At 31.3% G+C, this 21,509-nt stretch overlaps 4 protein-coding genes across 5 annotated transcripts; all 4 read left to right on the top strand.

Annotated features, from left to right (window-relative positions):
* The first annotated feature begins 355 nt into the window (after positions 1-355).
* LOC148173416 (trypsin-7-like) lies at positions 356-8,707 on the top strand. Of its 2 annotated transcripts, XM_088040116.1 has the most exons (4): positions 356-486; positions 4,037-4,205; positions 4,264-4,663; positions 4,720-4,894. In XM_088040116.1, the coding sequence occupies exons 1-4, from the start codon at positions 441-443 to the stop codon at positions 4,861-4,863; spliced, it is 759 nt and encodes a 252-aa protein (XP_087896242.1). In that variant the 5' UTR covers positions 356-440; the 3' UTR covers positions 4,864-4,894. The 2 variants fall into 2 exon arrangements, with proteins under 2 accessions (XP_087896242.1, XP_087896243.1); XM_088040117.1 differs by lacking the exons at positions 4,037-4,205; positions 4,264-4,663; positions 4,720-4,894 and adding exons at positions 7,925-8,084; positions 8,127-8,707.
* Positions 8,708-8,806: 99 nt separating this feature from the next.
* On the top strand, positions 8,807-13,577 carry LOC148173415 (uncharacterized). Its single transcript, XM_088039875.1, has 7 exons — positions 8,807-8,849; positions 8,904-9,066; positions 9,119-9,521; positions 11,587-11,718; positions 12,287-12,531; positions 12,581-12,974; positions 13,026-13,577. Exons 1-7 carry the CDS (start codon positions 8,807-8,809, stop codon positions 13,170-13,172), a joined length of 1,527 nt encoding a protein of 508 aa, XP_087896001.1. The 3' UTR covers positions 13,173-13,577.
* Positions 13,578-15,691: 2,114 nt separating this feature from the next.
* Positions 15,692-16,598, top strand: LOC148173414 (mite allergen Der p 3-like). The gene is made up of 4 exons (XM_088039874.1): positions 15,692-15,734; positions 15,790-15,952; positions 16,001-16,406; positions 16,452-16,598. Exons 1-4 carry the CDS (start codon positions 15,692-15,694, stop codon positions 16,596-16,598), a joined length of 759 nt encoding a protein of 252 aa, XP_087896000.1.
* Positions 16,599-17,827: 1,229 nt separating this feature from the next.
* LOC148173413 (trypsin-4-like) lies at positions 17,828-19,879 on the top strand. Its single transcript, XM_088040118.1, has 4 exons — positions 17,828-17,874; positions 18,937-19,102; positions 19,154-19,550; positions 19,596-19,879. Exons 1-4 carry the CDS (start codon positions 17,832-17,834, stop codon positions 19,740-19,742), a joined length of 753 nt encoding a protein of 250 aa, XP_087896244.1. The 5' UTR covers positions 17,828-17,831; the 3' UTR covers positions 19,743-19,879.
* Positions 19,880-21,509: the final 1,630 nt, after the last annotated feature.

Raw genomic sequence — 21,509 nt, 5'->3', positions numbered from 1 at the left:
TAAATTTTTTTGATTTACTACAATTAATTAGTATTAGAAATTGTAGAACTTGTAATTTATTTTAGTGGTGTAAGATAAAACTTCTCGTTTCTTGGAAGATTTTGTTGACCTCTCCTTTAAACAGAAGATTGCGAAATGCCACAAATTCCTCGACTTTACACGCAAGTTTTCGTTTTACTCTTCTTCTCAGAACTAAAGTTCTCATATCGCTTTGTTCCAAAGCCCCAATAAAACTCTCAACTTTATTAGACTCACTAAGTACAAAAAAATATCTGAAATTTAGCGAACAGTTATATCAAATAATTGGGTAATTTAGCTAAGATTAAGCAGCTCTATATAGATATGATAAGTCGATATCAATCAGTTGAATAGTATTCTTTTAGTGCATTATACAGACAATATTGATTACCCCAGTGCAGTGCTAGTTTGAAAAATTCAGGATGACGGCCCGCTCGCTTCTTTTATTTACCGTCATTCTTGTTGCCAGTAAGTAGAAAATTGAAGTATGTTTAAAGGATAGCAGCTCTCAAAAATACAATGAAATTGACCTTTGGGTAATTTTATTTGACTTGACGCTTTATATTGGGAAATAGAGCGTTTGTAACCGAATTGTAGTTATTACAGAGGTAAAACAGAAAAATCGAATGTTGTAATATGGAAATTGTGTTTTTCAATCAATTAAACCATTTCCTGCTATATTTCCACACGAAGAATGTCAATAACTTATATCGAGCTGAGATGGTGACAATGATCACAATTTTTATCGATAAAATGGTTGTTGACATTGTCGTCAGTTCTGATTGTCCTAATTGAAAAAACTCGGCAATATCTAAATTGCTTTATTTACTTTTATTGTGTTTCATACCGCTAAGGCTAGAACTAATCTCTTTTATATTTCTAGGGAAGCCAACATTGGCTTTTAGAAGTAGATTATCCTAATTTTTACGTCTGGTTTAGAATGGATTTTAGAACATTTTTATACACTCTTCCCAAATTATTTTAGAGCACGTAGAAACTGCTATTACTATATTAGACTGCTATCACTTAACGGCACTATTCATATTAAGATTTAATCAATTTCGTTAAAAATATACAAGACGAATTCGGCATTCTAAATATTTTTTTAAAAATGGCATTTTAAAAATTCGTCAAAATCCGATTTTAGAAAATTTTTGAAAAAAAATTAGAATAAGATCCTTCACTATTGGCTTCCAAAAGGCGCTAATTATATTAAAATTAAATAACCAGTATAGCAACTATAAGAGATGAAAAGTAGCTCGGCATTTTAAAAATTCAAAACTCGAAATCCAATTTTATAAAAAAATGTGAAAAAAAACGGAGTAAAACTGTTTACTATTGGCTTCAAAACGGCACTAATCATATTAATATTAAATCAATATTGTTGAAAATATAAAAGACGAAATGTAGCTCATTAATCTAAATATTTTTTCAAAAATTGTATTTTAAAAATTTGTAACTCAAAATCCAGTTTTAGGAAAATTTTGAAAAAAATTATAGTAAGTCTCTTAATAATTGGCTTCAAAACGGCACTAATCATATTAGGATTGAATCACTATCAATAACAATATAACAGACACATTTTCAGAAATAGTTTTTTAAAAAATTCGTAACTAAAAATCCAGTTATAGAAAAATTTTGAAAAAATTAGTGTAAGGTCCTTTACCATTAGCTTTAAAAAGGCACTAATTATATAAAAATTGAGTAGCCAGTATTGCATCTATAACAGATGAAATGATGCTCGGAATTTTTGGTACTTTTACTAAAACTGGATTTTAAAAATTCGAAACTCGAAATAGAATGTTAAGAAAAAATTGAAAAAAATGAGAGTAAGACCCTTTACTATTGGCTTTAAAACAGCACTAATCTTATTAAGATTGAAAAACTATCGTTGAAAATATACGAGATGAAATGTAGCTTGGCATTCTAAATACTTTTTCAAGAGCGGCATTTTAAAAATTCGTAACTCAAAATCTAGTTTTAGCAAAATTTTGAAAAAAATCAGAGTAATGTCCTTTACTTTTGGCTTCAAAAAGGCGCTGAATAATTTGAAATTCAATCTCTATCATTAAAAATGTAGGAGACGAAAAGTAACTCGACATTTACGGTATTTTTTCAAAAATTGGATTTTAAAAATTTTAAACTCAAAATCCAATTTTAGAGAAAAATTGGAAAAAATCAGAGTAAGACCTTTTACTATTGACTTCAAAACGGCACTAATCACATTAAGATTGAATCAATTTCGTTGAAAATATGAGATAAAATGTAGCTCGGCATTCTAAAAATTGTTTCACAAACTGCATTTTAAAAATTCGAACTCCAAATCCAGTCTTAGAAACATTTTGAAAAAATCAATGTAAGGTCCTTTACTATTAGCTTTAAAAAGGCGCTAATTATATTAAAATTAAGTAGCCAGTATTGCAACTATAAGAAATGAAATGTAGCTCGGAATTTTGGGTACTTTTACTAAAACTGGATTTTAAAAATTCGAAACTCGAAATATAGTGTTAAGAAAAATTTGAAAAAAATGAGAGTAAGACCCTTTACTATTGGCTTTAAAACAGCACTAATCTTATTAAGATTGAAAAACTATCGTTGAAAATATACGAGATGAAATATAGCTTGGCATTCTAAATACTTTTTCAAGAGCGGCATTTTAAAAATTCGTAACTCAAAATCTAGTTTTAGCAAAATTTTGAAAAAAATCAGAGTAATGCCTTTTACTCTTTGCTTCAAAAAAGCGCTAAGTAAATTTAAATTTAATCATTAAAAATGTAAGAGACGATATGTAGCTCGACATTTTTAATACTTTTTCAAAAATTGGATTTTAAAAATTTTAAACTCAAAATCCAATTTTCGAAAAAAATTGAAAAAAAGCAGAGCAAGACCTTTAACTATTGACTTTAAAACGGCACTAATCATATTAAGATTGAATCAATTTCGATGAAAATATAAGAGTCGAAATGTAAGCTCGGCATTCTAAAAATTGTTTCACAAACTGCATTTTAAAAATTCGTATCTCAAAATCCAATTTTAACAAAATTTTGCAAAAAATCAGAGTAAGACCGTTTACTATTGGCTTTAGAACGGCACTAATTGCATCCACATTAAATTACAATCAATAAAATTATAAGAGAAGAAATGCAGCTCGGCATTTTCGAATTTTTTTCAACAACTAATTTTACATGTAAAATTAAAATGTTCCAAAATAATTCTACATCCTGTACATGCTAAAATGCATAATAAAATAATTCTACTAACAAAAGACATAAGTCTTAAATTCTTTATAAAAATTATAGAATCAAAACAAAACAAGTACTCCAAGAAAATATCATTTTTATCAACTAAAATTATGCTCTTCCTGTTTTGTCTGAGCTTCTTGGAATTGATGAAAATGAAGATATTTTATTGATATAATATAGAGAGCAGACTAATCCGATTAGATAATGCAGGAACTGACAATGAGAGAGCCATCAATATCACTTCAATTGCTGATTAAAAATTCGCAGAATTATAAAAGGATGTAGATAATCTCCGTGTAGATTTCTTCTGAATTATCATTGAGTTCTATATTTTTATTGCGTGTTCACAGAAGTAAAATCAACAATACAATATTTTATCTATTTTTATTTAGTGCCAACGTGTACTAAACACTAGGAATAAACTTTATGGGCTACATAATTTAAATATCTTAAAAATTAAAATTGAAACCACTAGAAATAACTGCAAAATGCACAATACATGTTATGTTTTATTAACTTGAAATATCCTATTTCCAGACTCCAAATTGTTACGTGACATTTATTTAAACATTTAAAATGTATAGTGGTGGCTAAATAAGTTTCATAATGAAAACGTAAATGTTTAAATTGGAAACTCTATAATTTCGTTTGGCCAAGTTAGTACAATTCAAAAAAAATAAAGTGTCTAATTATTAAAACAATAATTACTAGAATCTTCAACAGCACTCGATTTCGTCGCATTTTTCCCCTTTCTACTTAAAAATCGCCCCTTGCAGACACATATGGCACCGCCGCTAAACTAGGCCCCCGCATTGTCGGCGGTCGCGCAACCACTATCGAACAACACCCTTATCAAGTCTCAATTATCTATATCGACAGTCATTATTGTGGCGGTTCTGTCATTTCCCCAACTTACATTTTAACCGCCGCCCATTGTACCAACGGGTAAGTAAAATTTCTCTTACGCGCTTCCTGGTGCTGTTCACTAACCAAATCTTTCCAGTCTTGCAGCCGAAGACTTGTTCGTCCGCGCTGGCTCTACCGTCGTCAATAGTGGAGGACAGTTTAGACAAGTCGCAAAAATTATCCCACACTCACAGTTTAACAGCGATACTTATGACTACGATATTTCGATTTTGCAGTTGTCAGAAACTTTGACTTTTGGGTCTACTGTGGGGGCTATCAGTCTACCACAACAGAATGATGGTGATGTCGATGGTGATTTAGTGGGAATAGCGACAGGCTGGGGAAGGTTGTCGCAGGATGGTGTTTTGCCTTTGGAGTTGCAAGAAGTTGAGCTGCCGACGCTGGATGCAGAGACGTGTGGGTATGTGTATGGGTCTAGTCTAACTGAGAGGATGATTTGTGCTGGGTACGTCACTGGACAGAAGGACACTTGTCAGGTACTGAGTGTAATAAAATAGTCGCCAAGAGAAGTTTCACGTTTTTTTTTTTTTAGGGAGATTCAGGAGGACCTTTGGTTTATAATGGGGTTCTTATTGGAATCACGTCCTGGGGGGAAGGGTGTGGGGCCTCACAAAGTCCTGGAGTCTACACGAAAGTTCAATATTTCCGAAACTACATTGATGGAATTATTAATTGATTTGTTGGAAGAATAAATTGTTACAAGATAATACGTGTTTTATTTGCTATATCCTAAATTTTTAATCTGTTTATTGTTCGGAAATTCTGTAATTAAGCACAGTTAATAAGAGTGTCAAAAGTAATAAAACTGCCAAATTTTAATGTTCTAACATTAAAACTTCCAAAATTTCGAGTAGAAATAGAAGCTTTTGAACATTTCAAGTTCGTTCGTTCAATAAAAATTTCTAAAATGTGTATTTCTTGTTTTAAAATTCAGTCATTTAACTCAGTTGATAAGAGTATAAAAAATACCAAAACTGCCAAATTTGAATGTTGAACCGTTAAAACTTTCAGAGTTACAAATATTAATAGAAATTTTTGGATATTTCTAGTCCGTCCATAAAATAAAAATTTCTAAAATTCCTGTTTTTCTTCTAAAATTTTGTTATTTAACACAGTTAATAAAAGGGTCAAAGATAATAAAAGTGAGGAATTTGAATATTGTAATCTTGTAACTTTCAAAGTTACGAGTTTTAATATAAAATTTTAGACATTTCTAATCCGTCCATAAAATAAAAATTCCTAAAATTTCTGTTTTTTGTTCTAAAATTTTGTTATTTAACACAGTTAATAAGAGTACCAAAAATAGTAAAACTGCCAAATTTGAGAGTTGTCATATTAAAACTTCCAGAGTTACAAGTTTTAATATACACTTTTAGTTATTTCTAGTCCTTACGTAAAATAAAAATTTCTAAAATTTCTAAAATTTTTATTTTTTGTTCTAAAATTCTGTAATCTAGCACAGTTACTAAAAATATCGAAAATAATAAAACTGCTAAATTTGAATGTTGTAACATTAAAACTTTCCGAGTTGCGAGTTTTAATATAAACTTTTAGACATTTCTAGTCTGTCCATAAAATACAAATTTCTAAAATTTCTGCTTCTTCTAAAATCTGTAATTTAGCACAGTTACTAAGAGTGTCAAAAGTAGTAAAATTGCCAAATTTTAATGTTGTAACGTTAAAACTTTCCGAGTTACAAGTTTTAATAGAAACTTTTGGACATTTCTAGTCTATCCATAAAATAAAAATTTCTAAAATTTCTGCTTTTTGTTCTAAAATTCTGTTATCTAACACAGTTAATAAGAGTATCAAAAATAGTAAAACTGCCAAATTTGAAGGTTGTCATATTAAAACTTCCAGAGTTACAAGTGTATATTAAACTTTTAGACATTTACGTAAAATTATCCTTACGTAAAATAAAAATTTCTAAAATTTCTAAAATTTTTATTATTTGTTCTATAATTCTGTAATCTAGCACAGTTACTAAAAGTATCAAGGATAATAAAACTGCTAAATTTGAATGTTGTAACATTAAAACTTCCTGAGTTGCAAGTTTTAATATAAACTTTTAAGACATTTCTAGTTAGTCCGCAAAATAAAAATTTCTAAAATTTTTGTTTCTTGTTCTAAAATTTTGTTATTTAACACAGTTAATAAGAGTATTAAAAGTAAAAAATTGCCAAATTTACAACATTGTAATGTTAAAACTTTTAGAGTTACAAGTTTTATAGATCTTTTGGAAATTTCAAGTCTCTCCGTCAAATAAAAATTTCTTAAATTTGTATTTTTTGTTCTAAAATTCTGTAATTTAGCACAGTCACTAAGAGTGTCAAAAATAATAAAATTGCCAAATTTGAATGTTGTAACCTTAAAACTTTTAGAATTACGAGTTTTAATAGAAACTTTTTGACATTTCTAATCCGTCCGCAAAATAAAAATATCTAAAATTTGTATTTTTTGTTACAAAATTTTGTAATTTATCAATGTTAATGAGAGTACCAAAAATAGTAAAACCGCCAAATTTGAAGATTGTAACATTAAAACTTCTAAAGTTACAAGTTTTAATATAAACTTATAGACATTTTTAATCCTTCCGTAAAATAAAAATTTCTAAAATCTGTATTTTTTGTTTTAAAATTCTGTAATTTAGCACAGTTAGTAAAAGTGTCAAAACTGGTAAAACTACCAAACTTGAATGTTGTAACGTTAAAACTTCCCGAGTTACAAATTTTAATATAAACTTTTAACTGTCCATAAAATAAAAATTTCTAAAATTTTTGCTTCTTGTTCTAAAATTCTGTAATTTAGCACAGTTTCTAAGAGTGTCAAAAGTAGTAAAACTGCCAAATTTGAATGTTGTAACGTAAAAACTTCCAGAGCTACGAGTATCAATAGAAAGTTTTGAAAATTTTAAGTCAGTCCGTAAAATAAAAATTTCTAAATTTTCTGTTTCTTGTTCTAAAATTGTGTCATTCAACACAGTTAATAAGAATATCAAAAATAGTAAAAGTGCCAAATTTGAATATTGTAACATAAAACTTTTAGAGTTACGAGTTTTAAAAAAAAATTTCGACATTTCTAGACTCCGTAAAATAACAATTTCTAAAATTTCTGTTTCTTATTCTAAAAATTGGTAATTTAGCGCAGTTAATAAAAGTATAGTAGTTAATCTGGGAAATTTAAAAGTTGTAACGTTAAAACTTTCTGTTTCAAGTTGTAATAGAAAATTTTGGAAATTTTAAATTCGTTCATAAAATAAAATTTCTAAAATTGCTGTTTTTTGTTCTAAAATTTTGTTATTCAAAACAGTTAATATAAGTATTAAAAATAGTAAAAGTACCAACTTTGAATGTTGTAACGTTAAAACTTTCAGAGTTACAAGTTTTAACATAAACTTTTGGACATTTCTAGACCGTCTGCGAAACAAAAAATTCTAAAATTTGTATTTTTTTGTTCTAAAAATTTTGTAATTTAGCACAGTTATTTAGAGTGTTGAAATAATGAAACTGCAAAATTTGAACATTGTAACCTTAAAAGTTTCTTAGTTTCGAGTTTTAATAAAAACAATTTTCTAAAATGTCTGTCTCTTGATCTAAAATTCTACAATTTAGCACAGTCAATAAGAGTACAGAACAAAACAACTAAAGTTTGAAGAATAAATACAAAACTCCGTGGAATTGATTAAGAGACCAAAAATATTTTATCTTTATAATTGACAGCTATTTTCATCCCGACAGAGACTGGCGGAAAAAACTTTTCTCGAATCGTTGGAGGACACGACACCACCATCGAAGACTACCCATACCAAGTCTCTCTGATCTACATCGACAGCCACTACTGTGGGGGCTCCCTAATTCACCCCCAAATCGTTCTCACAGCAGCCCATTGCACATTTAAGTAAGTAAAAAATAACTCAAAACTACCAACGCCTGTCTTCAGCTTCAGACCTGAATACATGTTAGTCCGAGCCGGTTCAACCTACGTCAATCAAGGCGGTCAAATCCGAGAAGTAGCCTCCATTATGAACCACCCTAAGTACGAAGATGGTAGCTACGACTACGACATCGCTCTCTTAAAACTAACCACCCCTTTTGTGATCAATCGAAGTGTTAAAACCATTCAACTTCCACCCGAAAATTCGCCGGTTAAACCTAACCAATTTGGAGTTGCGACAGGATGGGGGCGCCTGTCCACCGGAGGCGCTATTCCTCTAGAGCTCCAAAAAGTTACCCTACCGACCATCACCAACAAAAACTGTCAGAATTACAATGGGCAAGTTACAGAAAACATGTTTTGCGCCGGTTTTAGTGAAGGAGAAAGAGACACCTGTGACGGGGACTCTGGAGGACCGTACGCCCTCGATGGAGTTCTTCTTGGAATAACTTCATGGGGTTTTGAATACTGTGGAGCCGAGAATCATCCAGGCGTGTACACAAAGGTGTCGGCTTTTAGAGGCTTCATTGACGGGGTCATCAAGAAATCAATAGCCTAATTGTTCAAATAAAGGATTTTTATTCAAGGTTTTTTATTGTTCTCATTGTTGTTTACCCCTAATTGTTCACGATAAGTACGAAAAACTGTATATAAAGAATTTTTTTTGAGACTAATCAGTAGTCACCATGGTACCATTTCTAGTTCTAACTCTCTTGCTCTCCGTGTACGGTAAGTGTTGACTGAAAAAAACCTAAATTTTTCTCATTGTTTTGACTGAACTAGGTGCCCCAAAGCCCCCTTTTGAAGGAAAAATCGTTGGAGGAAAACCCGCGACCATAGAACAGTACCCCTATCAAGTCTCCGTTCAATTATACGGCCACTTCTTCTGCGGCGGCTCCATCATCAGCCCGATTTTCGTCGTCACAGCGGCCCATTGCACCGATGGGTATAAACACCACCACCAAATCAAAACTCTCTTAAATAACACGAATTTGCAGACAATCCGAAACCTCTCTTAGTGTGCGCGTCGCCTCCAACACCACCGAAGAAAGTGGGCAAGAAATCTCCGTTCAGAAATTCTTCCAGAATTCCCAATTCGACATGGCTACCATGGATTACGATATCTCCATCTTACAACTCTTTAATTCTATCAGACTAGGACCAGCTGCAATGCCCATTGGTTTGGCTCCCAGTAATTTCAGATTTTCTCCTGGGACTATTGTGACAGTGACCGGATGGGGTGTTACGAGTGAAAATGGGCAAATTTCCGGCAAATTGCAGGTTGTTGAAATTCCGGCGATTAGCAACGAGGAGTGTAAAGAGGCGTACCAAGATTTCGCTGTTATTACTACGCGGATGGTGTGTGCGAGGGAAGCAGAAGGAGGGAAAGATTCGTGTCAGGTATGTTGAAAATCTGAGTGCAAATCTGGCAAAAATTAGCGACCGGAGAGTTTTAGTCAAGATTTTTTAAATTTTCGGTTTTTGGAAAATCTAAGAACGAAGTTTTGACTAAAAAATCACGAAAAAAACGATTTCGAAAAGAGTTTTTTTATATTTGTCTTAAATCCGGAGATATCGAGCAAAATTTTGGCCCTTTAGCGACAATTCAAAATTTCGAATGCCTCTTATTCTGTTATTTTTGCCAAAAAATTGACCATCGAATGCTTGACAATTGAGAACGGATTCTTAAGTAAAATAAACCGAGAAAAACGATGGTAAAAACGTTTTTCAAAATTTTTCGTAGGTATGCAGATACAGGGTGCCTCAGAACTCGCACCCCAGAGAGCAAGGGAGGGTGCCGACAGCAATACAGATGGTAAATTTCAAAACAAAAATTGACTAAGTTTAATAGTATTCGAGAATTTATAAAAAGTTAACAACCAATCCCGAAAGCTTATTCGAGAAGTAGAGTAAAAGGCCACCCCAATTTCCTAGGCAACGAGAGTCTAATGCTTAACTGACCAATGGATGATAGTATGTGTCCATAGTTACCAATTTTCAAATTCTGTTCAGCTTCAGGATTGGCTACAGTTTTATTGTCTTACCTCAGTTATTTTTTGAGTTCAAAAATTATGCTTTCAAAATTTTGGTTCAGAATTGTTGCCTCCATAAGCCCTTTCTCTCTGGGGCGCGAGTTCTGGGACACCCTGTATTTTGAAAATTTTCCAACTAAAAATTCAATATCCGAAATTTGCATTGATCATAACTCAGTTACTTGTTGACCGATCTTAACAGTTTTTATCTTTTGGGAATCTACATGAAAATCGGTGTAAAATGAGCAATAATAACGCAAGTGTACTCCAAAACATAAGCAACATATTGATATCAGAAGTTTTAGTTTCGCGAAAAATTGCAATTTTTGACTTTTGCAAAATCTAAGAACTATTTTTTATGCAAAAAATTGCAAAAAAACGATAGCGTAAACCGCATCTCAATATCTATAATAGTTTCGGAGATATTCAGCACGAATTGTTTCGAACCTTCAAAAATTTGGTCTTCTGGCGACAACCCAAAAATTCAAACGGCCACAACTCAGTTATTTGATGACTAAAATTAAAAAATTTTTGCGGTTTTGGATTCAGCGTAATATTCTGCGTAAAATGAGCCAAAATTTATTGAGTTTGCTTCATAAACAAACGGGGCATTGGCCAAAAACTGTTTTGAAGAGGTCGTTTTGGGGTGATTTTCAATCACTGATTTCAAGGTGAAAACGACGTTTACTACTTTATATTAGACATCAATCGAAAGAAAAGCTCAAAATCTATCCACTGGCCAAATTTGAGATCGATCAGACAAATAGTTTAGGAATTTTGGCCAAAAATAAAAAAATTGAAAAATTTTCATCGTTTGAGTCGGAATTTTTTTTCGCGAAAAATCGACTATCAATTTTTAGGCTTTTGAAAACTTTTTCTAACGTAAAATGAGCCGACAAAAACGATCGCGCTAACCGCATCTCAATATCTCTAATAGTTTTCGAGATATTTAGATTTGAAAATTAGGAAAAATGAAAATCAACTATCCGAAAGTTTAAATTTCAATTTAAGATTTAGAATCTGCGGAAAATTCTGCGTTCACTGATGTATAATAACTCAAGTTTACTCTAAAAAATAAGTGAGAACTCGATATCAGAAGTTTGACATAGTTTTCGTCATAAATTTTCCCGAAAAACTGCAATTTTTGACTTTTGAATAATCTAAAAATTATTTTTTATGTAAAAAATCGCGAAAAAAGCGATGGCGCAAACGGTTTCTCAAAATTTCAAATAGTTTCCGACATATTAAGCACGGATTGTTTCGAACCTTCAAAAATTTGGCCTTCTGGCAACAACCCTAAAATTCAAACGCCCTTTACTCAGTCATTTGTTGTCGTACCTAAATTTTGGGCCCAGATTTAGAATCTGCGCAAAATTCTACACAAAACGATTACTTTGTACATTGTTGTATTAAAAGATTTTGCGTTTTTTTAGGGCGACTCTGGCGGTCCGTTGGTGGTCAATGGTCTACTTACTGGAATAGTCTCGTGGGGCTATGGATGTGCAGAAGCGAAGTATCCAGGGGTGTACTCAAGAGTGTCGGAATTTAGAGACTTTATTAAGAATGTAACCAGCTTGTAAAAATTAAATGTGTTCAGATTTTCGTGTAAAAATAAATTATTAGCAATTTAAAATTAGTTGTTATTAAATTTCTAGAAAATAAGTTCAATAAAAATGTAATTTCACGGTTCACTGTTCTTAAAACAACTTCTTTTAATACCACGCAACTTGTGTGTGCTTTACGAATTTACCATTTATTAATTTCCAGTCTAGACAACTTTATTTTTAAATTAAAATGCAAATAATGAAAGTTGGAGTTTGGAGTCAGAGCTTTTATATTTTTACCAACTTTTTACTGTTTTATTGGAGAAAGTAGACAAGTTTCGCAATATTTTTGTCATTCGAAAAATGTCTTTTTATTATACATCTCCAGAGCTAAAAGAACAAATTTACCGATTTATGAAGGACAATTCCAGTAATCAGCAGGATTTAAATAAGCGGTTTTCCAGAGAGGTTTTGCTCCATTAGAATTTTAAATTTATTAGTCGCATTTTTATTTGTTTACTATATTTTGTCAAAATTCTAATTTATTTTAAACTTAGTCATCGATAAAGTTTTTTTGACATAAACACAGGTATATAAAGAGTCTATTTTCGAGGTAAAACCAGTCAGCATGTTTTTATTCCTAGTTATAACTTTCAAGTTTTTAGAATATGGTGCAACCGAGCCACCCATCGATGGTAAAATCGTTGGTGGAACTGCCATAAGCATAGAAACTGCCCCTTACCAAGTGTCCCTTCATCTTTACAACAAATTCCGTTGTGGAGGCTCAATCATAACTCCCCAACATGTGCTCACAGCTGCTCATTGCACATACTTGTACAACACCATCATATCAATATCAAATTCTATCTAAAGGTACTTCTAGAACACGTGCAAACCGTCTGAGTGTGCGAGTGGGCTCGAACAAACCTAACAAAGGCGGTCAAAAAATCACCATCGAACGATATTTCCAGCACAAACGTTACAGAAGGTTTTCTTCTGACTTCGACATCTCCGTTTTGAAACTCAAAAATGATATAAAACTAGGCGCAACTGCAAGGATTGTCCCTTTACCATCGCAGTCTTTCAGAGAACCGACCAATCAACTTGCTACAGTGACAGGTTGGGGGGCTAAAGTAGAAGGTGGCTCAGCACCTTCTGAAGACTTACATCTTGTTTTGGTAACAGTTGTTAACAGAGATGAATGTAAGAAGAAATATGAAGATTTTGTTAAACAGCGAATGATATGTGCCTATTATGCAGGAAGTGACGCTTGTCAGGTATTTAATAATAATAAGAATTGAAGTGATTTTTATTGTGGAGTTTTGTAGGGCGATTCTGGGGGTCCTTTGGTGTATAATAATGTCCAAATTGGAATTGTGTCTACTGGAAAAGGGTGCGCGAGGCCTGATTATCCGGGAGTGTATACAGATGTGGCTAAATATGCAGACTTTATCACAAAAATGATAAAAAAGTGATACTTCATTGTTGGGTTTCAAAGTTTGTTTATAAAAGTTACAATTCATTTTTTATTTATAAAAAAATTGTGAAGACCCGACAAAATTTCGTTTGTCATTGAAAGGACACTTCTAAAGAATCAACCCGAAAAAAAATGCAATAAAGTCGGTACAAAATAATTAAAATTTACTTTTTCAATTTGCAACTTTTCAAGTAGTCATATTCGATAATTTCAAATAATTTTCACAAAGAAGGCGTGACAACTAGCAAATCTGAACTTGGTTTTTGTTTTGCTTAATATTTATAGTTCAGGGAAATTAGGTTTCAAATCTTAACAAATTATTAAAGTTTTGAAACTTGGCAGAAAGAATCCTTAAGGCATCAGGAATTAGACAAAAAAATTCTCTCACGTAACGTGGGAGTTTCAACAATTAAAATAAAAAAAATTTTCTTCGTTAATCTTTCAAATCAATTAATTTAGAGCAAAAATAAATGTAATTAAAAATGTTTAGAATTAAACTTTCTAACAGAAATGTTTTATTAATTTTTTGCGTACAGCGAATGCAACTCGTGCAAATACGGCGAACTATAGAAATCGTCGATTTTGCCAAGATATCTCAGAAAAACTGATTTTCCAGAAAATTTTCAGAAACCAACTTCACTTTTTAAAAAAAACTTAATGCATAACTCAAACTGTTGTTTTCATTTTTTACTGTAATACATCATTATAAAGAATGGAATCTCAGTTTTTATAATTTGTAGAATCTCACATGGTTCCATAGATTTTGGCTTTTAGAATTATCATGAATTAATATTATACTGCCATACACTTAAAATTATTAAAGCAACATTTAGACATTACGAATTTCTAAAACGATCGATCGATAAAATTATTTCTACACTATGTTCTAGGAACGGAATGTTCTTCGAACTTGTAATTTTGGTAGTTTTTAATATAGAACAATTAAATTTTAAGAGATTACAATTTTTAACTTGCCCCAAATCTCAAATTTTCATTTGCAAAAGAAGGCAAAAATATCCAATACTTTCTATTCGGGCCTGTAATTTAAATAATTTTGATGCTAAAGCATTGAAATTTGGAGAGGTTACTCCTTTCGACTTGCTTATTACATGTTCCAAATTTCAAATTTTTTGTGCAACATAGACGGATTTTAGAAAGTTTTATTTTCAAGATGAGCCATAAATATCCAATTCTTTTCCATTCAGACTGTAATTTTAATAATTTTGATGCTAAAGCACTGAAATTTGAAGAGATAACTGTTTTTAATTTGTCTATTGCTTTTTTTAAATTTCAATTTTTTTGAGCAACAAGGGCGGATTTTAGAAATTTTATTTTCAAGACGAGCCAATAATTTCTAATATTTTTCATTCAATGTAATTTTTGCAGTTTTAATCCTAGGGTAATAAAATTTAGAGAGATTACTATTTTTGACTTGTTTGTTATATGTATCAAATCTCAATTTTGTTGAGCAACAGAGACGGATTTTAGAAATTTTTACTTTTAAGACGAATCTAAAATTTCCAATATTTTTCATTCGGACGTGTAATTTTGGTAGTTTTAAAGGTAGTGCAATAAAATTTGAATAGATTACTATTTTTGACTTGTTTATTGTCTATCCTAAATCTCAAATTTTTTGAGCAACGGGGACGGACTTTAGAAATTTTCATTTGCTAAACGGGCCAAAAATATGGAATATAATATTCGGACCTGTACTTTTAGTAATTTTGATGTTAGAGCAATGAAATTTGCAAAAGTTACTATCATTGCTTGTCTATTGTCTGTTCCAAATTTCACAATTTTTAGCCAACAGCGACGGATTTTAAAAATTTTTATTTTTAAAACCAGTCAAAAATTTCCAATATTTTCCATTCGGACCTGTCATTTGGTAGATTCGGATTTAAAATTAAATCCCACATTTGGAATGTGCGGAAAATTCTAAATGCACTGATGTATAATAAGTTAGGTTTACTCCAAAAAATAAGCGAGATATGGATATCAGAAGTTTGACATTCGCAAAAAACTGCAAATTTTGACTTTTAAAAAAGCTAAGAACTATTTCTTATGTAAAAAATCGCGAGAATAACGATGGCGCAAACCGCATTTTAACATCTGTAATAGTTTCTGAGATATCGAGCACGAATTGTTTCGAACCTTCAAAAACTCAAACGGCCATAATTTGTTGACTAAAATTAAAATATAACTTAATTTGTTCAAAATGTTACAAGCATTAATAAAATTAGTCTTTCTGCTACATTATTTTTATGTTTTCGCTTTTTTTTGCAACGTTTATTTCACACCCGATACAGTTTTCTAAAATATACAGTGCACGATTGAATTGGTTATTTTAATTGCAAGGAGACTTAAAAGTTCATACGTATAATCAAAAATAAAAACATTGCATTTTTTTAATAAATTAACATAAACTAATCTATTTTTATTTGTATCAAATTTTTAACGATAAAGTTTATTCAACTCTGTACAAACCTGACAATAAATAATCGCATTTTGATAGCCACCATGCTTCCATTCCTAGTTCTAACTCTCGTACTTTCAATTTCTGGTAAAATTGAGGTAAAGACATTGTACTACACGTAAAACTAATTTTCGTTTGTTAGGAACACCGGAAATACCAGTTGGTGGTAAAATTATCGGTGGACAATCCACAACCATTGAAGAATACCCTTATCAAGCTTCCCTTCATGCTCATGATATTTTCATTTGTGGAGGTTCGATCATAACCCACCTACATGTAATCACAGCTGCTCATTGCACTGATAGGTAAAGCCACCATAAAGTTTCATCCATCAATATGAATTAATTTTTTAGACAATCTGTAGGCAAGCTCAGTGTGCGAGTGGCCTCCAACACCACCAACCAAGGTGGTCAAAAAATCAAAATTAAACGGTACATCCAACACAGCAAATACAACAAAACTAACTTCGATAATGATATCGCTGTTCTGGAACTCAAAGAAGCCATAATTCTAGCACCAGCAAAAACTATACTTTTACCTCCGAAAGACTTTAAATATTCTGTGAATGCAGTTGGAACAGTCACTGGTTGGGGAGTTTTAACAGAAGGTAGCTTAAGACATTCGGAAAGCTTGCGGGTGGTTCAAGTATCGATTATTGATACGAAGGAATGTAGTCAACTATATGAGAATAAATTTGGTGTTCGCATTATTACAGAACGAATGATTTGTGCTTATGAACCTTCAAAGGATTCGTGTCAGGTAGGTACTTAGAGTTTTTGTGACCTTTGGTGTTGAGTTTTGTAGGGTGATTCTGGTGGTCCCTTGGTAATTGATGGGGTACTAGCTGGGATTGTGTCTTCGGGATATGGATGTGCGCGAACGGATTTTCCAGGAGTATACACGAAAGTTTCTGAATTTTTAGACGATATTAATAAAATTGTTGGAAAATAAATTATTACCAGTATTCAAGTTTCTAGTTTCTATCTTCATATCGTCATAGTTCGATCAGCTCAAAATTTAAAGATATTGTTTAAAATTGCCAGAGTTATGAATTTTAGTAACATTTGTTGGACATCTAAAGTTCTGCTTAAAAACAAAATTTTCTAAAATTTGTGTCTTTTGATCAAGATGTTGCAATTTATCAGAGTTAATAAACAATTAAAAATAAGTAATTTTCTTTAATTTCATAGCTGTAGCACTAAAATTACTAAAATTGCAAATTTTAAGGGAGGATTATTTATTTTTCAGCCTCTTCTTGTAGATAACAATTTCTAAAATTTGTGTTTTTTGATACACAATGTTGCAATGTGGCAGAGTTAATAAACAATTAAAACTAAGTAATTTCTCTTAATTTCATAGCTGTAGTACTAAAATTACCAAAATTGCGAATTTTAAGGGAGGATTACTCATTATTTCGGCTTGTAAATAAAAATTTCTGAAATTTGTGTTTTTTGACAATATTACAATTTAGTAAAGTTAATAAGCTATTAAAAGTTAGTACTTTCCTAAAATTTCATCGCTGTGCCCCTAAAATTACAAAAGTTACCATTTTTAGGGTAGGATATCTTGTTTCTGGTTCGTCTTAAAAATAAAACTTTCTAAAATTTATGTTTTTTGATCTACAATTTTTCAACTTAACAGAGTCAAAATACGATAAAAAACCAGTAATTTCTCCAACTTTCATAGCTGCAGCACTATAATTGCCAAAATTACGAATATTAGGAAAGGATTTTTATATTTTAGCCTTGCTCAAAATTTAAAGATATTCTTGAAAATGTTTTAATTTGCTGATACCTAAAATAAGAGAACTGTCATTTGTCAGCTATACCATTACATTCTTGTTAACAAATTAAAGTTTTCTGAACTGACTATTAAATTGAAACGATTTGTTTTTTAATTATTTATCTGCATTGCTGTCGCCACCTTCTCTAGCTCACACGTTTTAGAACAGGTGTATAGTAATACAGAATAGAAAAACTGAATGTTTCCTTACTCATGAATATATAAAATTTAATAACTCTAATATTAATTTAATTTTTTAGTATTTTTTATATTTGTCATAAAATTCTATTTAAAGCTAGATTTTAACGATTTAAGGTTTCTTTGACCCAAGTCGAAAAACACATTTTGACGTCACCTGACGGTATATAAAGAGGTCGTTTAGAAGTAAAACCCGCAGTAACTATGTTTTTATTTCTAGTTTTAACTTCGGTGATCTCCGTGTATGGTAAAATTATAGTTAATACTCAATTTAAGCCATTAGTGCAGAAAAGTGTTTTTTAATTTTTTAATATTTTGAAACATTGTGTTTGGAATTTTTCCACTTTCAAAAATACTTTTTGTAAATTAACTAGCACCTTCTTGCACTAATCGTCTCTATGATCGCTTTTTGAACAGTAATGGTAACCGTATAAATTTTTTCTTTTTGTGGGACTTTCAAGTCAATACTATTTTTGATTATAAAAATAAACTTCTGCTTAAAAATTAAAATTTCTAAAATTTGTGTCTTTTGATCTACAATTTTGCAATTTGGCGAAGTTAATAAACGAATAAAAACTAGTAATTTTCCCAAATTTCATAACTGTAGCACTTAAATTACCAAAATTACGAATTTTGAAAGAAAGATTTCTCATATTTCTTCTTCGCTTTGCAAATAAAAATTTCTAAAATTTGTGTCCTTAGATCTACAATGTTACAATTTGGCAGAGTTAATAAAAGATTCTAAACTAGTAATTTCTCTAAATTTCATAGCTGTATCTCTAAAATTAGCAAAATTATGAATTTCAAGTCAATACTATTTTTGATAATAAAATTAAAATGCCAGTTGGTGTAGTTGTTGGTCAATATTCAGGATTCTGAACGTTTTGATATTCTGTTAACATTTGTTAATCGACGAAAAACCTCTGCCCTTGCAAATTTCTAAGGTTTTTTACATGATCGTATAATTTTATGTCCCTGGATTTTTACGTAACAGTAACAAAACTTCAAACTGAAAGTCATGACCACTAAAAATGTTACGATTGCACAACATAAATTGTATCTAAAAGTGTTGTTTGTAATTTTTAATTTTTGTTGATAATGACCACGGTTACAAAATATCGATTTAAGTTGTTAAGATATAACCACATAGAAATTTTTATCCAAATTTGACTTATATTCCAACGCCCTAACTAATTGAAGGGTTTGCTGCAAGATAAGTTAGAAAACTTTTCCTAAATGAGAAAAACGTAAAAATGCACTTCACTAAAAATTATCGCTTTTTTAACGAAATATTTGTGTTTCTTATCAGGAGCAACAACAGAAGTACCCCTTGATGATAAAATCGTAGGTGGATCAGACATAAGCATAATAACCATCCCTTACCAAGTTTCTCTTTTATTATTCAGTTCATTTATTTGCGGAGGCTCACTCATATCCGGTAAACATGTCCTCACTGCAGCTCATTGCACAGATGGGTACAAAATCAACCTCCAACTGAAACTTCGTTTATTCATGTATATTTCCAGAACAACTAAATATAGTCTCTCTGTAGGATTTGCCTCCAACACTCCTGGCTCCTATGGGCCAGTAACAATGGTTAAAAAACTTTTTCAGTACCCATATTACAATCCAAATACATTTGAATCTGACATTTCCGTTTTGGAACTCTTCAATGATGTATATAAACACCACATTCTAACTGCAAAACCTCTATCTTTACCACCGAAATATTTCGCTTATCCCACTGGTCAACAAGCTTTAGTCAGCGGTTGGGGAGATACAAAAGAAAATGGAATTATTTCCCAAACATTACAAGCTGTTACAGTAACAGTTGTTAATGAAGACCAATGTACGAAGAAATATGATAATTATATTGAAGACTACATGATTTGTGCATATAAGCCAGGAAAAGACTCGTGTCAGGTATTTAATTACATAGTGTGTGACTTTTGGTATGAAGTTTTCTAGGGTGATTCTGGTGGTCCCTTGGTAATTAATCATACTCAAATTGGAATTGTGTCTTTTGGATATGGATGTGCTAGACCAGGTTATCCGGGAGTGTATACAGATGTATCTAAATATCTTGACTTTATTAACTATGCGATGAAATCATAATTTTTGTACTTTTGCCTGAATCGACTCATTAGTGGTTTCTCTCTTGCTTATCCAATAATTTCCTTTTTGTGCTTTCTTTTCAAAAATTCTTTAATGTTGAATTTAAAAAACAAATAAATTTCCACAACAAAGAAAAATTGTTTTTTCTATAGTAGCTTTTAAAGTGTGCTTTATTTCTCAAAAAATGCAAGGCTAACTTGCGTTTTAACATCAAGAGTAGATAAAGTGCTACTTTAACATCAAGGGTAGATAAAGTGTTTTAAATTTTATTTATTTAATTTTTACATTAATTTAAAGTAATGGTAACATTAATGGTACAATTCTCGTTTCCTCAGACGTTTAATATTTTTGAAATAGAACTTGCATTCATGATTTCGTCGTGGGTTATCTCTACAGATGACGAAGTGGTGTCTGAATTTGTGACTAAATCTTCGCAAAGAATCTGATTCGAAACTGCAATTTTACTTCTATGTAGTTTTCTGCTACCGAGGATGATTTCCATCCGCCTATTCTTTTACCGGTGATGAGATCATCACCCTTGTTGGCTAACATCATAGCGGCCGAGCGGCGAAATGCTTCAGTCTGACACTTTTTCTGTCTGTAGTTGACGAAGAATTTGTGAGGAACGTTTTTAGGACGCAAACTTGAATATTTTCGTACGATTTCCAAAAAACTAACTCCACATTCTTTATCGGTTACACAAAACGATCGATCTTTCTTGGTTTTAGTGTCAATAAGTGAAACAATAATTACTGACTGTCGATCCTCAATGTTGGAAACTTGTAACTTGTACAATTCATCTGATCTGCAAGCCCCGTGCAAAGCCATTACAGCAACAACCTAAGTTAAAACCCAATTTTACATTTTATCCTATCCAATAAATCTACTGCCTTTGCTAATAAATAGTCATCATCTGACGCATCTATCAAAAATTTAATATTCTCATTTGGCTCAAAGATCTTGGATTTCACTTTGCTTCTTTAGTAGTGAAATTAGTTTGCAATATCTGAAAGTTATTATGACATTACGTTGACACTATTTTAAAAACATCTTACCTTGAAATGTCGCAGTTTTCATTTACCAACAATGTGCTTTTTAACATTGAGTAATAACACCATAAACTTGAAGGTTTGACTTTTTTAGACTTTTGAGAAAAATGTGCAAGGAGCACTTTCTCGCTAACACCACTGATATTTTTTTCTACTTCTCCATCTTTGAAAAGTGTTGTTAAATTACAGCAGTTGCAGCTTCTTTCTCTACGTCTGCTGGAAGTTCTAATATTCGATCTCGCACATGGTAGTTTTCGGGATTTTTAATAAACAACCAACATTGGGTATTATGATACATTTTTTTAATTAATAAATTTTATCGAAACATGAACATTAAGATGTACCTAATACCATTGTATGCTTACGTGTAAAGTACATCATAATAGTGATAATACAAATAATTCATAATAACATAGTTACTGTTTCATAATAGCATAGTTACCGTCTCATAATATGTTAGCACAGTTGCCATTAATCCATAATATTCAACGTTTTTAAGCAAACGAAAGCAACTCCAAAGACCAAAATTAAAAACATTCTGAAGATCTGCATTTATTTATATTAATTCTAACATAAAATATCTTGGAAAATGCTTTTCTCGCTGTTTCATCGCGTTCAAAACTTCCGTCAAAAATTGGAAATTTGCAGAACTGTTGAGTGGTAACATTGCCACCCTCGTCCATGTTTCGATAAAGCTTTGTATTTACTACGGATATTA

Source organism: Gnatocerus cornutus, chromosome 6 (assembly GCF_029298725.1).
Source record: "Gnatocerus cornutus isolate USDA-ARS CGAHR chromosome 6, icGnaCorn1.1, whole genome shotgun sequence".
NCBI classification, from domain to species: domain Eukaryota; kingdom Metazoa; phylum Arthropoda; class Insecta; order Coleoptera; family Tenebrionidae; genus Gnatocerus; species Gnatocerus cornutus.
Note: the sequence above shows the minus strand (reverse complement) of the source record. Positions and strands in the feature narration are given on the sequence as shown.